This window comes from Eleutherodactylus coqui, chromosome 4, assembly GCF_035609145.1.
Source record: "Eleutherodactylus coqui strain aEleCoq1 chromosome 4, aEleCoq1.hap1, whole genome shotgun sequence".
Lineage (NCBI taxonomy): Eukaryota > Metazoa > Chordata > Amphibia > Anura > Eleutherodactylidae > Eleutherodactylus > Eleutherodactylus coqui.
The window spans coordinates 191742738-191763855 of NC_089840.1; the positions used below are offsets into that span (position 1 = coordinate 191742738).

Consider the following 21118-nt stretch of genomic DNA (forward strand, 5'->3'; position numbering starts at 1 on the left):
TAGAATATCATGGATTAATTTATCCAAGTATAACCCGACACAATATGATGTAGAAGGTTACTTTTTTCACATTACTTGAAGTTGGCTTCTTTATGCTGAAAAGTTTTAATACAATAAAACTGACATGCATGCTTATTTCATGCTGCACTATTAGAGAAGTCGTAGGTTACACGCTTATTCATTGCTCAATATGTTAACTTTTTCCACAAAAACTCCAGTGCTTGGTGTTAATTTTGACTGACAGCTACTTAGTATAGAAGTATTTATTGAACTACGTTATACCAAGGATCATAGGATTCTGTGGAAAATGAAGAGAGGATTTTGTAAGATTAGCAGCACATGTGCTATACAATACAGGATGGCTACATTGCATTAATCTTTGATTCTGTGTTTTCAGGAATAGAACATCTTTTCCTTCTTGTCATAGCAATGATTAGTACTCTCATTAGAGCAATTAAAGTTACATATATCTATATTGTTGTAGAGTAGCTTATAAAGTAGCACATGGCTCTTGAGTACAGTTCAGGAGACAAAGTACTGTACTTTTATACGGTGCTGTAATCAAAAATAGAGCACAAAGCCTCAGTGACATCATGCCAAGGCAACTCTTAAGGTGAATTTAGACACAAAGATGATCGCTCAAAAGATTGCTTTTGAGCGATGCCTATTAGTGCCTATTAGTACTAATGCCTATTAGTACCAATTAATAGTGTGTGAGCCGCCGGGAGCTGAATTTATTCAAAGGACCACTCGCTGTTCTCTGAATAAATTCTCTTTGTTCTGCGGGGCTGACAGCTGAGAACAGCTGAGACAAGGCAATCAGCTGTTATCAGCGTTCCCCAGGCAGAGCACAGTGTGCGGTCCTGCTTATCAGCTGTTCTGCTGAATGACGGATTTTATCTGAAATCCATCATTCAGCAGAAAACTGAAGGATGCACACATTTACACACAATTATCGCTCAAAAGCTATCTTTTGAGCGATAATCGTTGTGTCTAAATGGGCCTTTAGTAATGCAGTGTGTATGTGTATTTTCCTTCCACATACTCTATCTGTTAACTGTATACCTAATTTTTATGTATCACATTGTATTCAACAAAGATATTCATTGCACTTGATCCCATTGAAATGCATTAAGATACTTAGCTCGTTAGTTACCTACCTAGATATTTCTCTGCAGCTCCGCTATCTACACCTTCATTTTCTATCCACATTTTTTCTTGCCTTCAGCCTTATATTCTTAGCTTTGATCACACTGGTTTCCATTATTACAAGAGCAGTAATGGATATGACGTATCCCACTTTCTTATAAGGATGTCAGCTTCATGGTTTTATCCACAGAAAAGGATAAAATAGCAGACTATGCTTTTCTGTCCATCAGAGAATACTTACGAAACAGACCATAAACACAATGTTGACACAACTTTACTTGACCCCTCTTAGAATGGCTTTACACATTGCATCTTATAATCATAAAAGCATGCAAATGTCCTTCTGTGGTTACCTGTCTGATTGCAAGTTGCTAATAAAAGTGATTATACACACTAAACTTTTACTCAATGACAAGAAAATTGTGCAATTGTTTTAAATAATTTCCTTAATTTAAAGGGATTTTCTGATGGTTTTACCTGTCATGCACCCCTGTCGCAGCTAGTTGGTTGCAATGGTGTCGTGCTACGTTAACCATGATGCGGTAGCAGACTAGTCGCTCTGCTCCTATACAGGCTGTTGGTTGACACATTTTGTGTGGGGGTTGCCTACTACTATCTTTATCCATGTAGTTGCATATTGGTATTCCCCTCACCTCTGAGACAGGTTTTATTAGGTGTGGTTTCTTCTCTGATCTACCTATCAGCAGGCAGGGAGGGCTTTATATTCCTACCACTCCCTTAGCTCATTACTGTTTATTGCAGTTCAGTGGGGGGTGGTTGGAGCGATGTCCAAGTCCTCCTAGAGTTAGCTGTGCATCTTTCAGTTAAGTTGTGGTTTATTTCCATCACTCTTGGTTAATCGTACTGGGATTCGATCTTCTTCCTTGCCAGCTGTTAGGGTCAGGTAGCAGGTCGCACTTATTAGAGAGGTCAATCTGTTGTTAGGTAGGTACCTTTTCCAGTTAGGAGCAGGGTCAGTTTTCCCTCTTAGGCCCCCTGATCAAGGGCAGAAATTCCGCGATGGGATTTCACGCAGAATTTCCGCCTGTGCTCGTCTGCATAGGATTGCATTAGATAACACAATCCTACGCAGACGGCCTTGATTTGTCCGCGTGAAAATACACGCAGAAAACAAATTGCGGAATGTTCTATTTCTGTGCGGGTCTTACAGAGGCCCGCACAGAAATGGCAGTAGTGCCGGGCCAGCACACAGCGCAGAGAGGAGACGCCGGGAGCGGGTGAGCTGCCGCGCTGTGCAGGGGCACGGTATCCGACCTGGCCGTCTGCAGGCAGCCTTACTCTATATTTTCCTTTGTTGAATAGGGGTTTCACTGTAGCATTACGTTTCCCATTTGTCTAGTGATGACACAGTCTTGCACCTGTCCTGGAGAAGAGTGCATTGCGCCCAGGTCAAACGTAACACCCCAGCCATGGTTTAGTCCTGAAGTAAATGGCAGTGGATGGACATGCATGCACACCACCACATAATTCCCTTCAATGTTGACCTGGCTATCTCCAGAGGGGTCATAGAAGTGAATGGGGTGGTGGTGTGCATTCTTGGCTATACGCTGCCATTCACTTTGAGACTGGGGTGTCAGCATAAGGACTAAAACCTGCCCCTTTAAGCGACATGTAAAAAATCGCTCCATGTAAACACCACACTATTGTATGTGTGATGCATTTTCTTTGCCAAAAAATCACAACGAACAGCAGAAGCATAAAACTCGTTGTTTCTATTCATTTAGCTAATCTGTTGCTTTATCAAAGAAACTTTTTCAAGAAAAAAAACCTAAATATACTGTTTTAAAAGGGTTATCCAGCCTTTAACCCTTTGCAATCCAGTTTTGGATTCAGTGTTTTCTAGGGGGCTTTCTCTTTCTACCATTATACAATGTTGCCGTCTGCTGGCTAGAGCCAGTACTGCAGTATGTGACATGCTGGAGAGGCACCTGACAACAGAGCGGCCAGTAATCTACAGTAAGTATCCCCCGCCAGACGTCTTCCGACATCAGAGCTGTACAGCCTTCAATCAGAATGTCTTTAGACATCAGACAGTGGATTGGAAAGGGTTAAAAGTTGATGTTCTATTCTCAGTAGACGCCATTAAAATCTGACCGGTGGCATTCCATCGCTGAGAAACCCCACCAGCTTGAAGGAACTGTGGCTCTCGTGCAAGCTCCGCAAAATCTTCAATATTTACAGCTGAGCGCCATGTTATTTATAGCACCCATCCTGAGTACTACAGGATTGTCCCATTGAAGGCAGGGAGACAAGCCTGTAAAACTTGGGACTATAAATAATGCAGTCTTCTGACAAAGAACTTGTTCATGCTCAGATTTAAACATTGAAGAGACAGTGGAATGACCATCATGGCCCCTTCAGTCAGCTGATTGGTGGAAATTCTTAGCAGTGGACCGACACTATTGAGATATTGATGGCATAACCTGAGGATGGACCATCCGTTTTTAAAGGATGGATAACCCCTGTTAGTGTACCGTGGTTTCTTGCTTTTTAATCCCCCTTCACCCCTATAAATATGCATTATTGATCATTAGACAATGTAGCATTCAGATATCTCGAATAAAAGGACATGTAATTGTTTGCAAATTGTAACACACAAGATATAAATGTAGATTATGTGAAAATAGGAGTAAATATAAGTAAAATTTAGACGTGATATGACTTGGATATAAGAATTCTAAGATGAACTTGGTATATTACGTATCTTCATTGTATGAGTCAGTATATTGCTTTGGGAACATGCTGTACAATACCTCTACATGCATATACTGTTCTATAGAGTCAAACAGAGATTTTTCTATATGAATCTATGAAAAGAATGTTTTTATGTGCTCCAGTGCTCACCTGAGCTCAAAAAAGGCACCACATGGTGGCACACGGAGCGTTCATTGTGCAGGGTGTGTGTACACCCCATGCAATATGGGGTGGATAATCCCTTTGGGCCAATATGGGGTGGATGATCCCTTTGGGTCAATATGGGGTGAATGATCCCTTTGGTTGAAGGAAGGTTTTTGGGTTGTTGGAAGTCACAACACTATTTTCTTTGGATTTTAATTTCTGTAATGAATACTAGCAGATTAAAGATGCTTTAATAACTCAATGTTTAGGGTGTGTTCAATAGAATTAATGTCAACTTTACAAAATAAATAGATTTCTTTTAGATTTCATAATCAGCACATTTCTTATAGGAGAGAGCAGATCATGGAAGCGGCTGCTTCTGTATATGTACACTGCTGAAATAGAAAATCCTATATTTTGTGGTTGTGCGTTTCCCCTGTACACAGGAGCGGGACAAGCTCTTTGGTTGCCCCAGGTTAGGGTTTTAGACTTTGCCTCAACCAACAGTACAATACCTGAAGTTTAAAATGAAGATCGTTGAATGGATAGTCATTCAGCTTGCAGTTACCAGCTCTGATCCACCCAATTTGCTGATGTTGAAGCTATATGATATGTCTGTGCATGTAGTTCCCTTTTATATATGTACAATTGTGTCATACAACATTAGCAGAAGCACAGACATAGAGGGAGATTTATCATCCTTTTTGGCATAAAAAAGTTGCAAAATTTTAAACTGCACCCACTTTTCCAATGACTCTAAACAGCTGCTCACTTCAGGCACCCCTCATCCTAGCCCTGCAGGTACATTAAAGGGGTTGTCCGAATTCTAGAATTGATATAAATCTAACTCTACATGTTCTAACATAACAAATAAGCATATACTCACGTCTCCCAGCTCCTGCATCGGTGTCTGGACCTCCTTGCTTGTTGTTTTACAGGCTGCAGTCCCACCTGGTTTGCGGGATATCACTCATGCTGTAGCCAGTAACAGAGCTCAGAGATGGGTATCCTCTGGCTTAGTGATTATCTCTGTTGGTTCTAGGTTCAAATCTGAAAACATCTTAATGGAGTTTGTATGTTCTCACTGTGTTTCAAAATATAACATTTTTTGCACCTCGGACCCCAGTGATGAAACGCAACAGTGCTGACGAGTGAGCCAATGTGCTGCTACTTAATAAATAAATGCAATTTATCAATAAAGATGATAATTATGAAGAAAAAACCTACGCAAACACCGAAAGAACATACAAATTTCATGCAGATGTTGCCCTTGATCAGATTTGAACCTAGAACCTTGGAGTTGCAAGCCATCATGCTTCCCTTTCCTTTTTCTTCTTTCTCCTCCTTCTCCTCTGGAACAGTCAGTTCTTGAAGTTGATGTGTAAGGTTCTGAGCAACCCTGAGAAGGGACAAATTATGATGGTTAGACGACAAAGAGCATCTCTAACTCACTCCTATCTATATATGTGTACTGTAAGGTTGGGGTCACATGGGTGTAATTGCAGCAGAATTTCCATTTAGACTTTCCCATGATAAAGAAGCAAAGTGGACAAGATTTCCAAAAATCCCATCCACATGCTGCAGCCAAGCCGCGCTGAAATTGACATGCCACGCGGAATTCAATTCTTTCCCTGTTTTCGCGGCGGCTGCTCTCCTCTCTATGGGGAGAGAATGGCCGCAGCAGAATGCAAGCGGCAAAGCTACTTCGAAATCTTCGGCAAAGGGCAGATGAAGATTAATTTCTCCCGCGGAAATCTTGCTGTATTTCCACAAGATTTCCGCGGGATTTTGGTCCTGTTTGACCCCAGACTAACAGTTCTATTGTTCACGGTGTCCTTCACAGAGATCGTCTTACTCTTCTATTCCTGGCTGAAATGGCTGCTGAAGCTATGGTATATAGTCTTTTATAGTAGTCTTTTATAGTGGCTCTGCTCTCACCCCTATATTGCCTCCTGATTGCTGGGAGAACTGTTTGCGAGGCATTACGGGCTACCCTGAGGTCATCTGACCCTTCTTCTTTCTCCTTTAGTGTGATCGGCTGGGAAGAACCTCCTGAAGTTCGGGTTCACACTAAACCAGACTTTTATCAAAGTTTGACCCAAAATAAGCTTCAACGAGATCGATACACTCCACACGATTTATAACAGAAGACATCTCTACATTTCCTAAATATTTATGTCCTTTTAAATAAAAGATTTTGGGTGGCCGTTGACATAAATCCCATTTATTTTTTATTTGTTTTCCTAACCACTTCGTCATCTTTCATATAGTCCGTACTGCCATAAATGAAAAACAGATCAACAGGTTAAAAAGAATCTTAGAATCTCTTTAATAAAAAGAGAGGAGAATGAAATGACCATGTTGTAAATATGTAAATCTCTTGAATGTATGCAGCATTGAAGCACACCCCCTGCGAGTCGCAGACTAGAGTTTATGAAGCTTTTAAATAAAAGATGACATTTTGTCATGTATCATTATTGAAGACCAGTTTTAGTGTTTTTGGTTGTCAGGGACAAACCTCCAGCTCAATAAAAATTGGTATCGAACTGGATTTTATAGTAACGTATATAACAGGACATGAAACTAATGAAGATGAATATTTATAGTGTGCTGTCTGTATTTATGCCTACCGATAATAAGTCCGAAAACATAAAAGTAACATTTTCACTTTGATTTTAAAATTCCGAGCAAGAAGCTACAAAGTTACTTGTAATTCCGTCACTCTTCCCTAGAGGTGACAATTGACGGTTATACTTCTGGCTCCCTGTGGTTTCATTGCATGAAGATGCTTTCTCTAAGGACTTCCATGGTGAGAAATTAATGAGAACCTGCCCGCTGGCTCACTTAGAAAGCCTGCTGGCTTCCTCATCACTGCATCCTAGCAGGCCATTAAAACCCCTGAACTAATCTTTTTCAAAACATTGGTCATCACGAGGCGTTGAAAGGCCTCCCATTCCTTCACTGATTGACACATGTCAGCTCCAAGGCCCTTGCAGTTTTAAACACAGCAATGGATTATAACTATTCCTGCCTAATGCTCAAAGATGTTCAGTGGTGCCTAAGATTGAATGCATTTTACTGTCATCTTATATTGAAGAGTACATGCAAAGCATAACTGTGGTATTGAGCACATTTTGGGATATTTAGTATTTTATAGCTGACACATATCTTTATCCTTTATGTAAAAAAAATCATTCTATACGAACTGTGAATCCTGACCTTGCATAAATTGGAACTAGATACAGTTGAAATCCCTTACGGCTATTATTTGAGTACTTAACAGAAGTGCTAATAATATTTAATTAGCAACTGCAGGTACCTCAGAGTTTAATTGCTCACCTCCAAGCAATGTTTTAGACGAAGCGAATGCACTGATGATATACTGATAGTGAGAAGTGCGATACTGTGACTTTTACTTAACACTGTTCTTATTAAAGCAGAACCTCATCAAACATGTCCCCCTGTTAATTTTGTAGACTACTATTTTAGGCCTCTTTTACACAGGCAATGCAATATCAGTGGTCTGTGCGATATAGCGATTTTGTGTCACTACAAAGTTGCACGTGGTGCTACAAACTCATTCGACTTTGTAGCGGTATTTTGCCGAGATTTTCATGGGGCTTAAAAAATAAAATATATACCCTGAAAATAAGCCCTAGCTCCATAAAAAAGACTGCAAAAAACAAATACATCACCTAACAGCCGCTGTCCACTGCGCCACATCTTCTCTGCAGCTCCGTAGCACTTGTCCTTAGTCTTCTGCCAGTGCTTTCTGGGTTGGAGGTTCAAATTCCCCGCCTCCAGGAAGCTCTGGCTGTGATTGACCCTTGAGCGCCGCGGCTCAGCCAATCCAAGCCTGTGCTCGATGAACCAATCAGAACCATTTATTGAATTGCTGTGATTGGTTCATTACAGCTAATCACAGCCATTTAATGGATAACTATGATTGGTTCATCGAGTGCTGGCTTTGATTGGCTGAACTGTGGCGCTTGAGAAGCAATCACAGCCAGTGCTTGCTGTAGGCGGGGAATTCGAACACCTGACCAGGAAGTACTGAGAGAAAAGTACAAGCAAGTCTGTTGGGAAGCTCCAGAGAAGTTGCAGCGGAGTGAACAACACCGCTTAGGTGATGTATTTGGGTTTTTTTTGTTTTTCTATGCAGCTAGGGCTTTTAAAGTAGAATTTCCTACTGTAAAAGTTGTATTGCACCGCACAAAATCCACATTTTTGAACAAAACATCGCAAATCTCAGTAATATTTAGCAACCCACGTTTTTTTTTTTTCTAATAATATCACAGGCTACAAAACATCAAAAATGTGAAGGAACACATTGGAAAGGATGGGCTTTACATGCATGCAATTTGTATCACTGTCGCATCATGAGAAAATCGCGCAATTTTGTCACCCTGTACGTAACCGGCTTTGTGCCTATAGATCATATTTTTTAGGGTTGTATGAAGATTGCGTTAGAGCCCATAAATAAAGTTTATGTAATGTGCAATCTGCAACTATGAAATGCTGGATGTAAAGTGTGAGAAAGTTTTATTCTCATTCTGAATCATAAAAAATATCTGGTCCTTATGTAGTGGCCCAAAGTTACTGGGGTCCCTCCAGAATGGATGCTATATGTAGATTGTATTGTCTTGTACTTTGTCTGGTATAGCCTCTTTAATGTGGAATGAATCAGCTAAATGTACTAATGTTTGCAGGAACGAGAGGGCTAACGTCTACAAATGTGTTGTCTGTGTCTGGAAATGTATCATTTTGTGTTGTGAGTTGGAAGTCATGTGACCATGCTTCATATATGTGCTTGCAAGGTGGAATACCAAAGGAGATAGTCGTTGGTCACTCAGTGAGAGACTGTAGTCTAGCCTGCAAGAGAGAGGGACAGATGCTGTTGGACACCCCCAGACACTAATCGGTCTGTGAGTGGATAATGGAAGAGGCCGAGCAATTTCCAGAGAGTGGCCCTGGGGCTACTACCCCCAGGAATTCTTCCCACTAAGCAGAGGAGAGGAGATCACCACACAATGCTGAGAGCGGCTAAAGGTGTGAGTGTTGACAGGTGGAGAGTCCAGCAGAGAGAGGAGTGTGTTTACCAGGAGTGGAGCTGCACAGATAACTGGGACTGTTGGCCCAATATTCATCCCTAGTTTTGCCTCCCTGTCTCACCATTAACTTTGCCTGCACTGGTACTTTGCTCTGGCCTATGTACTGTTGAACTGTTTAGTGTTGGCTTTTCAAGTAAGGCAATATTTCCGACCATTCCCGGTTCTGTTTTCAACTATACTCAGTGTGTGTGGACTATCATTCCATCATCCAGCTTCACCGCAGAGGAAGGAACGGTGGCATCATGTGACATCTAACTGTAATTTCTGAACCACAGATCAGTTGTTCCCCTTGAAGTCTCCCCCTAAGCAGTGACCTGGATAGGTCTCATTCATCCCTTATGAAGGGGGAGATGGTAGAGCCACTTTGACAAGTGACATCTCCACCCCCACTATCGCCTTGGCCGTGGGCCCACTCCTCGCTCGCTGCACTTGTAGTAAATAGGAAAGAGTTTAGTCTGCTTTAAGATTTACTTCCTTTATACAGTACATACAGTATGCTGTATTAACAGAGAAAAAGACAAATCCTTAAATCAATGCAAATAAAATGAATTTTGCAGAATGGCAAATGTTGTATATTCATATCACATTTTGCAAGACATGTACCAATCTGAGTAGGGAGCAGAAGCGCAGTCCCAATTGGAATGGTATGCAATGCTACAATAGCTCTGTGACCCCTCCAGTCTCTGGATTAGTGGGGTTTCTAGAGGTTGGACATCCACCAATCATAATGTGACAGCATATCCTAGATGGAAATATCCCCTTAACCCCTTAGTGACCAACGTATTGCCTTTTTATGTCCTGCCTAAGTGGGTTTTAATACCCAGGGATGTAAAAACATGCTCCCTCTGGGGATTAAAGCCCTGCAGGCTCTGGACGTGACAGCTTCATGCTGTTGGTTCCCAGAGGTAGCCAACAACCCATAGGGGCGGCGAGAAGAACTGTCCAATGGATAGTTCCAATTGCATAAAAGTAAATAAGAAGCTAACAAAAGTTAGATTTTCAGCTCCCCTCACAGATCGCATCCATGAGGGGCGCTGAAACTACTCACCCCCATCCTCTGTGATGTTTCACCTTTATCTGGTTTGGAACGGACTCTCCGCCATTGTGTGCACATGCACGGCGCAGGAAAAGCTAGAGGCGATACAACAGAGTACTAGAGCCTCCATGCCTGCCTGTATCACATCACGTAACCAAGCTACAGGTGGTACAACAGGGTACTAGAGCCTGCATGTCCATTCATATCAAATATTGTATCCAAGCTAGAGGGTGTACAACAGGGTACTAGAGCCTCCATGTCCAAACACATTACATCTTGTATCCAAGATAGAGGTGGTACAACAGGGTACTAGAGCCTCTATGCCCATCCACATCACATCTTGTATCCAGGCTAGAAGCGGCACAACAGGATACTAGAGCTTGCATGCTCATCTGTATCACATCTTGTATCCAAGCTAGAGGCAGTACAACAGGGTACTAGAGCCTGCATGCCCACCTGTATCATATGTTGTACCCAAGCTAGAGGTGGTATAACAGGGTCCTAGAGCCTCCCTACAAGGGGACAGTTTTCGTCAATAAATTCTCCTTTTGCTCTGATATTGTAATCACTTATATCAACGTTACAATCACAGAGAGAAAGTTTCATTCCATTCTGACAACTCTTTCAAGGTATTTGATATTATATTTGACAATTAGTGTATGTATATGAGAGTGTGTGTGTGTATACTCACATTACCACTGCAGCCAATAAGAGCCAGGCAGGGACATCATCAGTGACGTCCCTGTAAACCTGCCTAAGACTTCTACATTAGAAGCCGACATGACAGGTTTGTGGGACGTCATTAAGGTGCAAAATAGGCTAGCTACTAAGGGGTTAAAGGAGGTGTATCTAGCATTCTTTAACATAGGTGTTCACTATATACATTACTAGTACTCAAACGCTTTCTCTAAAAAAAAATGTAAATTTGTTTACGTTTTTTTCTTTTCCCTTTTTCTGATTGCTTTTCTACTTTTCTTTGGTTGAAAAATCAGAAAAGACTGCATACACAAAGCAACTGCACATAATTTACCATTCATTCTCTAAAGCTCTAGTGTAGCTCTTCAGAGGCCTAAATAACACTGCAGACAAATACTTATACTTTGACATTGTAAGGATGGCGCCCGAGTTTGTGCTGTAATGAGTTCTGTCATGGTTGCTAAAGTTATATAATTTGGATGGTATAAGGGTGATCTCTACTGTCTGTCCTACATTACTAAAGTTTGTGTATTCCTCTATGGAGTTTTCTATGCGTCATTCCATTGGCTAGAGAGGTCAGGTGGGAGTTCTGGATCATAGAGAGCTGCAAGCTGGGGAGTAATTCCAGTGGTACTGAGCCTTAAGAGAGACTGCATTGTTGCGAGTGAGGATTTGGCATGGGGATCCATGGAGGATGTGTCCTGGAGAGTCTGTGCCTGTGAGAGAGGGTCAGCAGCACAAGAAAGGAGGCAGCCAGTGTTTAAGAAGCGCAAATCCATAATGCGCCAGAATCAACATCACTAAGAGGACAAAGCTGAGACTACAGCTAGAGAGACTGCTACAAAGGATTCACATCATCCTGCAGCTCTATGAATCAGGGTACCCCTAAGAGACGTCCAAAGACGCATCACCTACAGTACATTATGGTACTGAACACACTGGAGATATGTAAGTGAGGTTGGCCCTCAAGAAAAGGTGCACACAGGTAGTGACATAAAAGGCCTACCAGTTAAAATATACGAGCTCAAGCTGACACCAGAGGAATATGTATTTATCCCCAGTTGTGGACAAGTTATCGGATAACACCTGCAATACGTTTGGACAATGTGCGGGCTGCCGTCATTGCTGGGTTGAAATATTCGCCGGTACTACCACATGTTCTACAGCTGAAGTGTGTTGCTGAGCTTTGTGATTTATAACAGAGTAATACCATACCCCTCTCACGTTAGTGGTAAGCATACTCTTAATTATAGTCAGTTAGGTTGTGTAACATTTCTGATTAACCACACATTGCTTATCTATAAAAGAAGCTTCTATGGCAACTTCATCTCCAAGTTTATTTACTGCTTTTTTCCTCAAATATAAAGTTGCTAGTGAAATTCTTGTGTTAAATCACCAAAGATGTGCCTCTATTGTATGTGGATCTGCTTGTCTTGGGAAGATGGATTCGAGGGGCTTTTTGCTCACCTTATTTTCCTTGGTTAGATTCATTTACACTTCTCTCTCCACTGAATGATTTCACACTGCTGATCAGAACTTAGGAAATGAGCTGTAGAAATACTATCTATAGCTTACGAGAGGAAGTGTGACTCCTTGCAGACATGGCTATAGATGTAACGAATCCACTGTTTTCTGGGCACTGTTTGCGTTTAAAATGTACAGCACGGTCATCTGCCACTTATCATTCTAAACTGCGCTCCTGTGTTTGACAGGTGACCAGCGCGCTGTCAGAGTGACGCCTTCACCTAGTCTTTTAAATGGAGAAATAGTCTCGTTGAAGGATTTGAGTTCATATCTCTCCTTCTGGAACAGTGAATTAAAGTACAATAAATTCTCGGGACGGAACCCTGAATCTTGATTATTCTCTCTTGTCTTCTATCCCTTCATTGTTTTTTTTTTTTCTGTTTTTTTTTTCTATACCAAGCTGCTTCTTTTAGCTGTAATTACTTTTCTCAATTGCACAGGAAGCTTGGGGAAAACCATCACAGTTGTGATTTACAAGGTATTTTGCAGATACAAGACCCAGCAGCTCTGAACTGACAAAGGTCACTGACCAAGGATTTATGGATGAAGCTTTTAGAACGAAGCATGCTGGAGTTTTGTTGTTTTTTTTTTTGCGTTGAGAGAGGTAGAGTTTCTCCTTGTGGAAATTTCCCAGAAGTTGTGTTGAGTCTTATAAGGCCATGCAAAGCGCCTTTGGGAAATTTAGTATGCAAATAGGAGATGGTATAATGCATCCGCAGCATGACCTGTTGGAAGGCAGCTTGCCAAGAAATCAATGTCCAATGTTCTAACAGGTCTTGTAACATGACTGGGAATATAAGTCAGAAGGAAAAGATAACTATGGACTTTTTATTAATACTTTATTGGGGAGTTCAAAGAAATGAACATCAAGTTGGCAACAGTACATAAAGTTAGTTAAAACTTCATCCTTAGCTTCTCATTTTTACTTTGTACATCAAACTTAAAGTTTCTGTCGAAAAATTGTAATGAGAATGCACAGAAGAGACGTGATCCAAGGAAGTTAAAGGGGATTTCCAGGGGCGAAAAAAATTTACTGGGCAAGGAATATTTAAAAACTAAGGAATAAAGCATACTCGTCTCCTGCAGTGGACCCTGATCCACAGCAGGAGCCCCTACCCCTGTTGTCCAGATCCCAGAAGAAGCTGTACTGGAAATTATGCACGTAACTGTTCAGCCAATCACAAGCTATAATGGTCATGTGCCGTTCATGGCAGTGTCACTGGAGATTTGGTTATGAGTGGCAAGTGACTACTAAAGCCAGTGATTGGTTGAGCTGCAGGGAACGTGGTTGGCCACCTTATATATAAAAATAAAAGGAATAAAGCATACTCACCTTAAAGGTATAGGCTACTTTATATACAGTCAGGTCAGGACAGTGAATGGTTATAGAGGGACACATGAATAATCCCATCCATCAGCGGCTATGGTTGAAATATAGTGCCCCTTTTCCCAGTTTCCTACTCATCCAGGATCTGCACCCAGGAAGGAAACTGGTGCAGTGATTCATGGGAGCCACCAATAGACAAGATTACATCATGTGCCCCTACATCATCGACCATTTGCAAAAGCAGTAATGATCAGAGGAGAAAGTAAGGGTTTTAGAAAGAAAGAAAACTCTGCTTTTCTTTTGAAAACTATGTATTAATAAGTTGTAAGTGTCCCCAGAATCACACTCTCCTGACCTGACCATATAACAGGTGATCCACTCCTTTAAGGAGGTGAGTATGCCTTATTTCTTTACTTTTACATTTCCTACCCAGAGATTATTTTTCATGAGTGTTGCTGAATAAGGTGAGGCACCTTTTGGAAGAAAATGATGCAGAATAGTGCCGGGGAGCCGGGGAGAAGACGCGCCGGAGCCCGCCGACAGTGCTGCTAGGTGAATTAAGACTTTTCTTTTATTATTTTCAGCAGCTAGGGGTTATTTTTGGGGTAGGTCTTATATTTCAAGCCCTTCACTGAAAATCCCTGCTGGGGTTGCCTTCACCCATTGCTGTCACTGGGGAGGCAGCAGCCCCGGCCCCATTGAAAGCAATAGAATAGTATTGCGGTCCTCTGCCACAGCTGTGACAGCTGTGGCAGGGGATTCTTTCATCCTCGCGGGGAGTCCCATCATCATTGAACACTGTGGCAGTGCTGTTACAGTGTTCAGTGATGGGGAAACCTTCGTGGAGCAGCTGCTTCAGTGAATGGGCAAAGTTTCATGCGCAAACTTTGCCTGTTCACGCGTTTCCCACATAAGCGAGGAGCATATTTTTTTCGTACACATAGGCGCACAAAAAACACGCAGTGTGCAACTGTGGGTAGTCGGGCATCCATGAAAGACAGTTGCATAGCAGCCACAAAGCCATATCATCCATCTAATTGAGCAGAGAGTGGATGAGGGCACTCCCATGAGTTGCATGAAGACTGGTGAGACTGTGGCTGGAGTAGTCTCGCTGTCATCCACAGAAGCATGGGCAAACACTCACTTTGGTGCAACCCGACTTTAGTAGAACGTCAGGACTAATGTAAGGTCCTCATTCTAGGACCTTCAGAATTTTGTGTCACTGTTAGGCTGCTGTTACATAGGCGACAGAATCGCTCGATTTTTCCAGTGATGACGTTTTCGAAACCCACACTTTTCAATGGTTTCCTTCACTTTAGCAATGCTTTCACTGATATAGTGTTGCGAGGGGAAAAAAAGCAGCATGCTCTCTCTCTCTGTGATGTGCTATTTTGTATCTTCCATGCTTCCCTATGGAGCCTCCTTGTTTCTTGCATTGCATCCCACAAACTTGCAATTTTCGTGCTATGCTTTTTTTACATCAGAAACTCCTATTGACGTTTGCGATAAAAAAATCACACAATTTTATCGCAGGCGGCAGATATGCAAAGTTATTCACAAGAGAAAGAATCACTGACGCGATAAAATGGAGTCTACACAGCTATAATATTGCTGCAATTTTCTTGTGGCGGTATCACCCACAACCCTTGTGGAAGAGGTCTAAAGACAATAACTTGTGTTCCCAGAAGAGAGTCCCCCTTACTCCTGTGCTGTACGGAGAATTATGTTACTGCGCTATTATACAGTATCACAGAGCCCCGATGCTTGCTCCATCTACGTATGCTCGTTACAAATTAGATTAGTAGTAATAATGTAGCTGAGCTAATAGTTGGATGTGTGAGTGATCCATGAACCTGTTATTAACTGTACATTGTACATAAGGTACTGTGTTGTGATTTGGAGGCTCTGCTAAATTAAGATATTGCACAATTGTCAGGTTAACTATTTGTTTCTGAAAATGGATTAAACTGACCTTTCATTTGGGTTTGTGATAAACTATAGCCTTGGATCAAAGTGACTGAAGCTGCCTGTCCTTCCTGTCTTTCCTGTGATTATGCATGCAAATTCCAAGCATGACATTTTCTCTGCTGGGGAAAAATGAGAGAGTGCGTTTCACAGCTTTGTGTAAAGCTACGAAAGCGAAAAAGCGAGCAGCAATAAGTGTTTGGAACAGTGCATTAATTAACATTTGGTTTCGCTCACTGTGTAGTTTGTGGACTAACTACTAAAGTTATTCAGCACTTTTATATGTTAAAAAACATTTGATTTCCTCGGGGACAAAATATTTAAAGGGAATTGGTCACCAGATTCTGTTGTATCTGAGGGTAACATAAATAGTGATGGAGACCCTGAATGCGGGGCTGGGGTCACTTACTTTCTTTGCTGTCATTAGTTTTCACAAAAACACTATTTTCTGTAGTCTGCTGATTGTTCAGCCATGGGTACTTTAAACTACAAATTCTGACAACTACTAACCAAAAAAAAGTCAAAACTACGAGACTAGAACTGTCAAATGTCATAAATGTAAAGGCAGAATTGGTGAGCAGATACTTGTGTGCTCCAGGATATGCAGATTGAGTTCAAGGATACGGTATAATGTCTTATTGTTTTCTTTCTAAAGGGGACAACAATACGTATGATAACAGCAATCGATCAAGACAGAGGGCGTCCTAGAGGAATTGGCTACACTATAGTGTCAGGTACGATTCAATATTGATGTGCATTTCAATTTTGTACAGTTAATCAGGTTTTGTCTTTATTGTATTGGTACCAACATCTACATAAAATTCACTATTTTTTCATTACAAATAATAACTGACCCATGTAATATAAGATTTCCATAATTATTATATTTTTCCATTAAATCTATCCCCTCACTTTCATCCCAACGCTCTACAATATGATCAAGAGGCTTTATATCTTTGTCGTCAATCTCACCTTGTCATTTTTGTACTTTACGGGAATAAGCTTTCCAAAGAAAAAGGTTAAATGATGGATTTCATACATAAGGTTATATAAAGGTTTTATATACTGTAGTGTAGCATTAATACAACATGTTTAAAGGGGTAATATAGAACTTTTATATGCATGACCTATCCTTGGATATGTCATCGTTATCAGGTTGGTTGGTGGTCTGACTCCCAACAGCCACGCCAATCAGCTATTTGTAGAAAGTACAGCACATCGGAGTTGTCACAGCTCCTTACACTGCCATGGTATTGTAAATGGTACTGCAAGTTCAGTCCCATTTAATGCTTAAGGCTGTCCCTGAATATTCCTTTAAGTTTCTTTAGCAATGAACTTCTGCAGAAACGTTCACTGAAGACTTCATGAAAGCTGTCCTATAACCAGATTTCTAAGGGTGGCTCTACATTGGACAACTAGCGTCTGAAAACTATTGTCTGAAAATACTCAATACAGCAAGTTATTAGCTAACGAATGACTGTTGTTTTTGTGATTTTACCCAGGGCAATTGGTGTTCAATTATGGAGAGGGCCACTAGTAGGCAAGTTGTTGAAAGGCAGACAATTACCTGTTCGCACCAGACAATAGTTGATCAACCAGTGACTGTATTTTAGTTTAGTTGAAAGAAAATGACTTGCAAATAGTGTTGACTTGGCACTCATCCCCTATTGGTGGTCATGCTCGCATGGAACAACCGTTGCTTAATGCTTACATTTGCTCTATCAGGCGACTATTCAAATGATAGTTGTCCTGTGTAAAGCTATCCTAACTCCATCTCATCTCTCTACTTATCAGAAGTCTGAGAGAGTCTGGTGAGTGCTTTTGTTGGACATATACAAAAATTGTCCAATTGCTGAAAGCTTGTATGAGAAATAGTGATTTTTTTCCTGACGCACATGGATGCACAGATTTGCTGAGGAAGAAGGGGATAATAATAGTAATCTTTATTTATATAGTGCCAACATATTCCGCAGTGCTTACAAAACAGGGGAGAACAGGTACAAAAAAAAGGTACAAAACCACGGTTACATGTAGTAATCAATTGATGGAAACAGTAGGGATGAGGGTCCTGCTCCAATGAGCTTACGTACTACAAATAATGGGGTGATACACAAGGTAAAGGGGCTGGAGATGTGTATGGCATGGATAGGTGGACAATGTGGGATGCTATACACATAGACAATGGTCAGGCTTAAGCCGTATAGCGGCTGAATTGGTATGACTGCTGGGGTGGTTGATTACAGCTAGCAGGGATTGCAGTCTGTAGGACAGGATGCATGTTATCAGGCAGAGTACAGAGGGGTTTGGTTTAGGGGATATGATATGCCTCCCTGATTTTTTTTATTAGAGGAGCGGAGGGTGCAGGTTGGGCGGTGGGTTGAGATGAGGGAGGCAATGTAGGGCGGCATGGTGCTATGGATAGCTTTATGGATGAAGGTAGTGAGTTTGAATGGAATTCTATATTTGACAGACAACCAGTGCAGTGACCGGCACAGGGCAGAGGCGTCTGAATAGCAGCTGGACAGGAAGACGAGTCTAGCTGCCGCATTCAGGATGGATTGGAGAGGGGAGAGTCTGGTGTAGGGGAGGCCAATCAGCAGTGAATTGCAATAATTGAGCAGAGAGTGGATGAGGGCAACAGTGAGCGTTTTAGCATCTCCACGGGATGAGATAGTGTTAGTGACTTTTGGCAGCACTTATCTCCCAGGCAAACAGAAGATCAGAAATATTGAAATCCAACATGACCATTGGTTGTTCATCCCGACACCGCACCCCCCATGCTAGCAATCGACAGAGGATAGTTGGGCTGTCTCCATGCACATTAGATTGTCAGACTTTTTCTGCTACACTTCCAGGAATGGACATGACAAAAAATTAACCCAGACATTGGGAAACTGCCTGGAGTCCTGCATAGGAGTATTAGATTATTGAAGGATCTTTCTAGACTTTGGTAGGATTAAAATCTACTGCCCATTGCTGACTTGTTTAAAGAAGGAAGCTGGTGTAATATTGAAAAGTGAGCCTGTGTACGGATTCTTAATGGAGTCTTAGAGAATTCTATTTGCAGTGCATACGCTTCACTTCATCCTGCCTTCTCCATCAACATCTCAGAAAGCATTTTAGTCTGTGAGCTACAGTTGCTCCATTTTCAATCCTTTTCTACTAGTTGCAAACTTCCAATAAAAATGCAAAATTCCCTACATTTATTGGTTTATTGCTGTATATGTAAATAGATGACGTCAAATGTAATATTTTATCCCACGACACAAAAAATATACAGCAGCTACCACTAGGTATAGGGTCTCTTGATTTTTAAAGGAAGCAAAGGCAAAAAAATCACAATTGTCTGTGGCTCAATAAAACAAATTAAATTTTTATCCCTCCTAAGTACAGGTCTAAAGTAAAACTGCACTGACTACTGTACAGAAAACATGTTATACTGTATATTTTGCTGTGGATGAGACCGTGAAACAGCTGCCCCAAATTAATATAGTATTCTCTTATGTATTGTTTAATCATAGCTGGTACAAATAAGGTGACATCTGTCAACTTGAATGCACATAGATGGTTTATATAGTATCAGACTGAACACTTGTCAAACCACTTGGTATCTGAGTTTCAAAACAGACAATCCAGGAGTGGGCAGGTAGACATGGACCTCAGTGACCGTTCTTCGTTATCTCTTTGATACAGACCTTGGGGGAAGTTGGCATGGCTAGGGACCCTCCTGCTGTTTTACGAAGGTCTTTTAGCAAGACATATTTTTTAATAGCTCTTTAAGCTAAGAGCTTTATGTTTTCTACAATTTGCAACATCAATGACCAGAGGTGTAACTTGAAGCTCCTGGGCCCCAATGCAAAACCTGTAACAGGGCCCCCAACTATAATGCTTTATTCATAGTATTGAACTCCCTATATGGAGAAGAGAGGCCTTATGGGCCCCCTAAGGCTCCTGGGCCCGGGTGCAACCGCATCCCCTGCATCCCCTATAGTTAAGCCAGTGTCAGTGACTACTTCTTTATGTCCTTTTGAACACAACGAATATTTGTTTTATTATCGAGTCTATAAAAAAAATTGAGTGTTTTTCACCCTTTTGATAATTTCATTAGTCCTTCCTAATCAGAAATGGCCATTTATGGAACCTTTGCACAGGTGGGTGAAGGCACCCACATGACTGTTGGGTGCCTTCACACAAAAGCAAGGATCCCTCACTGAATGGAGATGGAGTGAGTCAGAGATCACTCCGACCATCTGCCTCCAATCACAGTTGAGCGACTACCTGTTTACATGAGCTGATCGACATTATCATTTGTCATCCAGTCACTTCTGGGATTTACACTTAATGATTATCATGTAAGAATCTGAATAATTACCGTACAGTGTAAAAGGGCCCTTAGGCAGCCATAGAGTATAGAGATAAGCTGCATAGACCATTGGATGTCAGATGTACATAAATCACTAAGGCAAACTTTACATGGGCAAGTGTGATATCGGGTCGTGAATCATGGCCTAATATCGTGCTTGCCAACATGCGATTTCCCTGTGGGTGTGAGACATTTTTAGATCAAAACCACCTTGCATCACTTTGGGGAAGTAGCGATCCTCCACTATGGCGGACAGCCAAAGTGGAGGATTGCAGAGTTTCTTCCATTGTCTTCAATGTGGAAACCTCATATCGCATAGTACCATGAGCACCTTGCACATGGTGCAATGCTGCCACCGGCCCTTATTGAAAACACTGGGCGTTGTAATGCAAGGGCACGCCCAAAGATAGGACATACCCCGATTTGTTCATGTGTATGACCCTATTCGAAAGAATGGGGTTCATATATGTGGAAGATTTGTGTATTTTGCAATGCACAAATTTTGTGAAAACAATCTAACACATTTTTATTGGAATCACGTTGCAAGCACAAAAAGCTTTCATATTTGCACCCCAAAATTGATTATTGCAATTGCTATGTGTTTCTCCTTCATACTGCATGTGTGGCATTCATGTCAGTGTGGCATTGTTACAATTGGACCGTCCAACATTTACCTTAAGTAAATGGATTATGTAATCTTTTACAGTGTATGTTGGCTATATGATCTACATACATGAGTCAAACACATATAGTGGGTGTTGAGAGTATGCCAGCATTCCTAGATCTGAAAGAGCATTGTGAACACCTTGGTTTGTGTCTATCTTAACATCACAGATACAATCTGTGAGATTAAAGTCATTGATAGATATTTGGTACAGGATTAAAAATATAAGCCCCACACTGTGTCAGAAGAAATAGTAGACTATAATATCAAGTATATTACCCACCAGGTGTGTGACACTGGATGATGTCACACCATAATCCACATGAGCCTTAAGCAATCAATATCGACAATCAGAAGGTTCTACAGAATCCTGGAGTGCCAACAGCTCTCAACCCAACTGGTAAAAAATGTATAATACACAAAC

At 41.3% G+C, this 21118-nt stretch overlaps 1 protein-coding gene across 1 annotated transcript in view; it reads left to right on the top strand.

The window, feature by feature from the left end:
- Positions 1–21118, top strand: part of CDH23 (cadherin related 23) — a 996630-nt gene that overhangs the window by 367496 nt on the left and 608016 nt on the right. The window contains exon 8 of the mRNA XM_066601617.1: positions 16323–16401. Coding sequence (XP_066457714.1) covers positions 16323–16401 — 79 coding nt within the window. The remainder of the gene's footprint in view (positions 1–16322; positions 16402–21118) is intronic.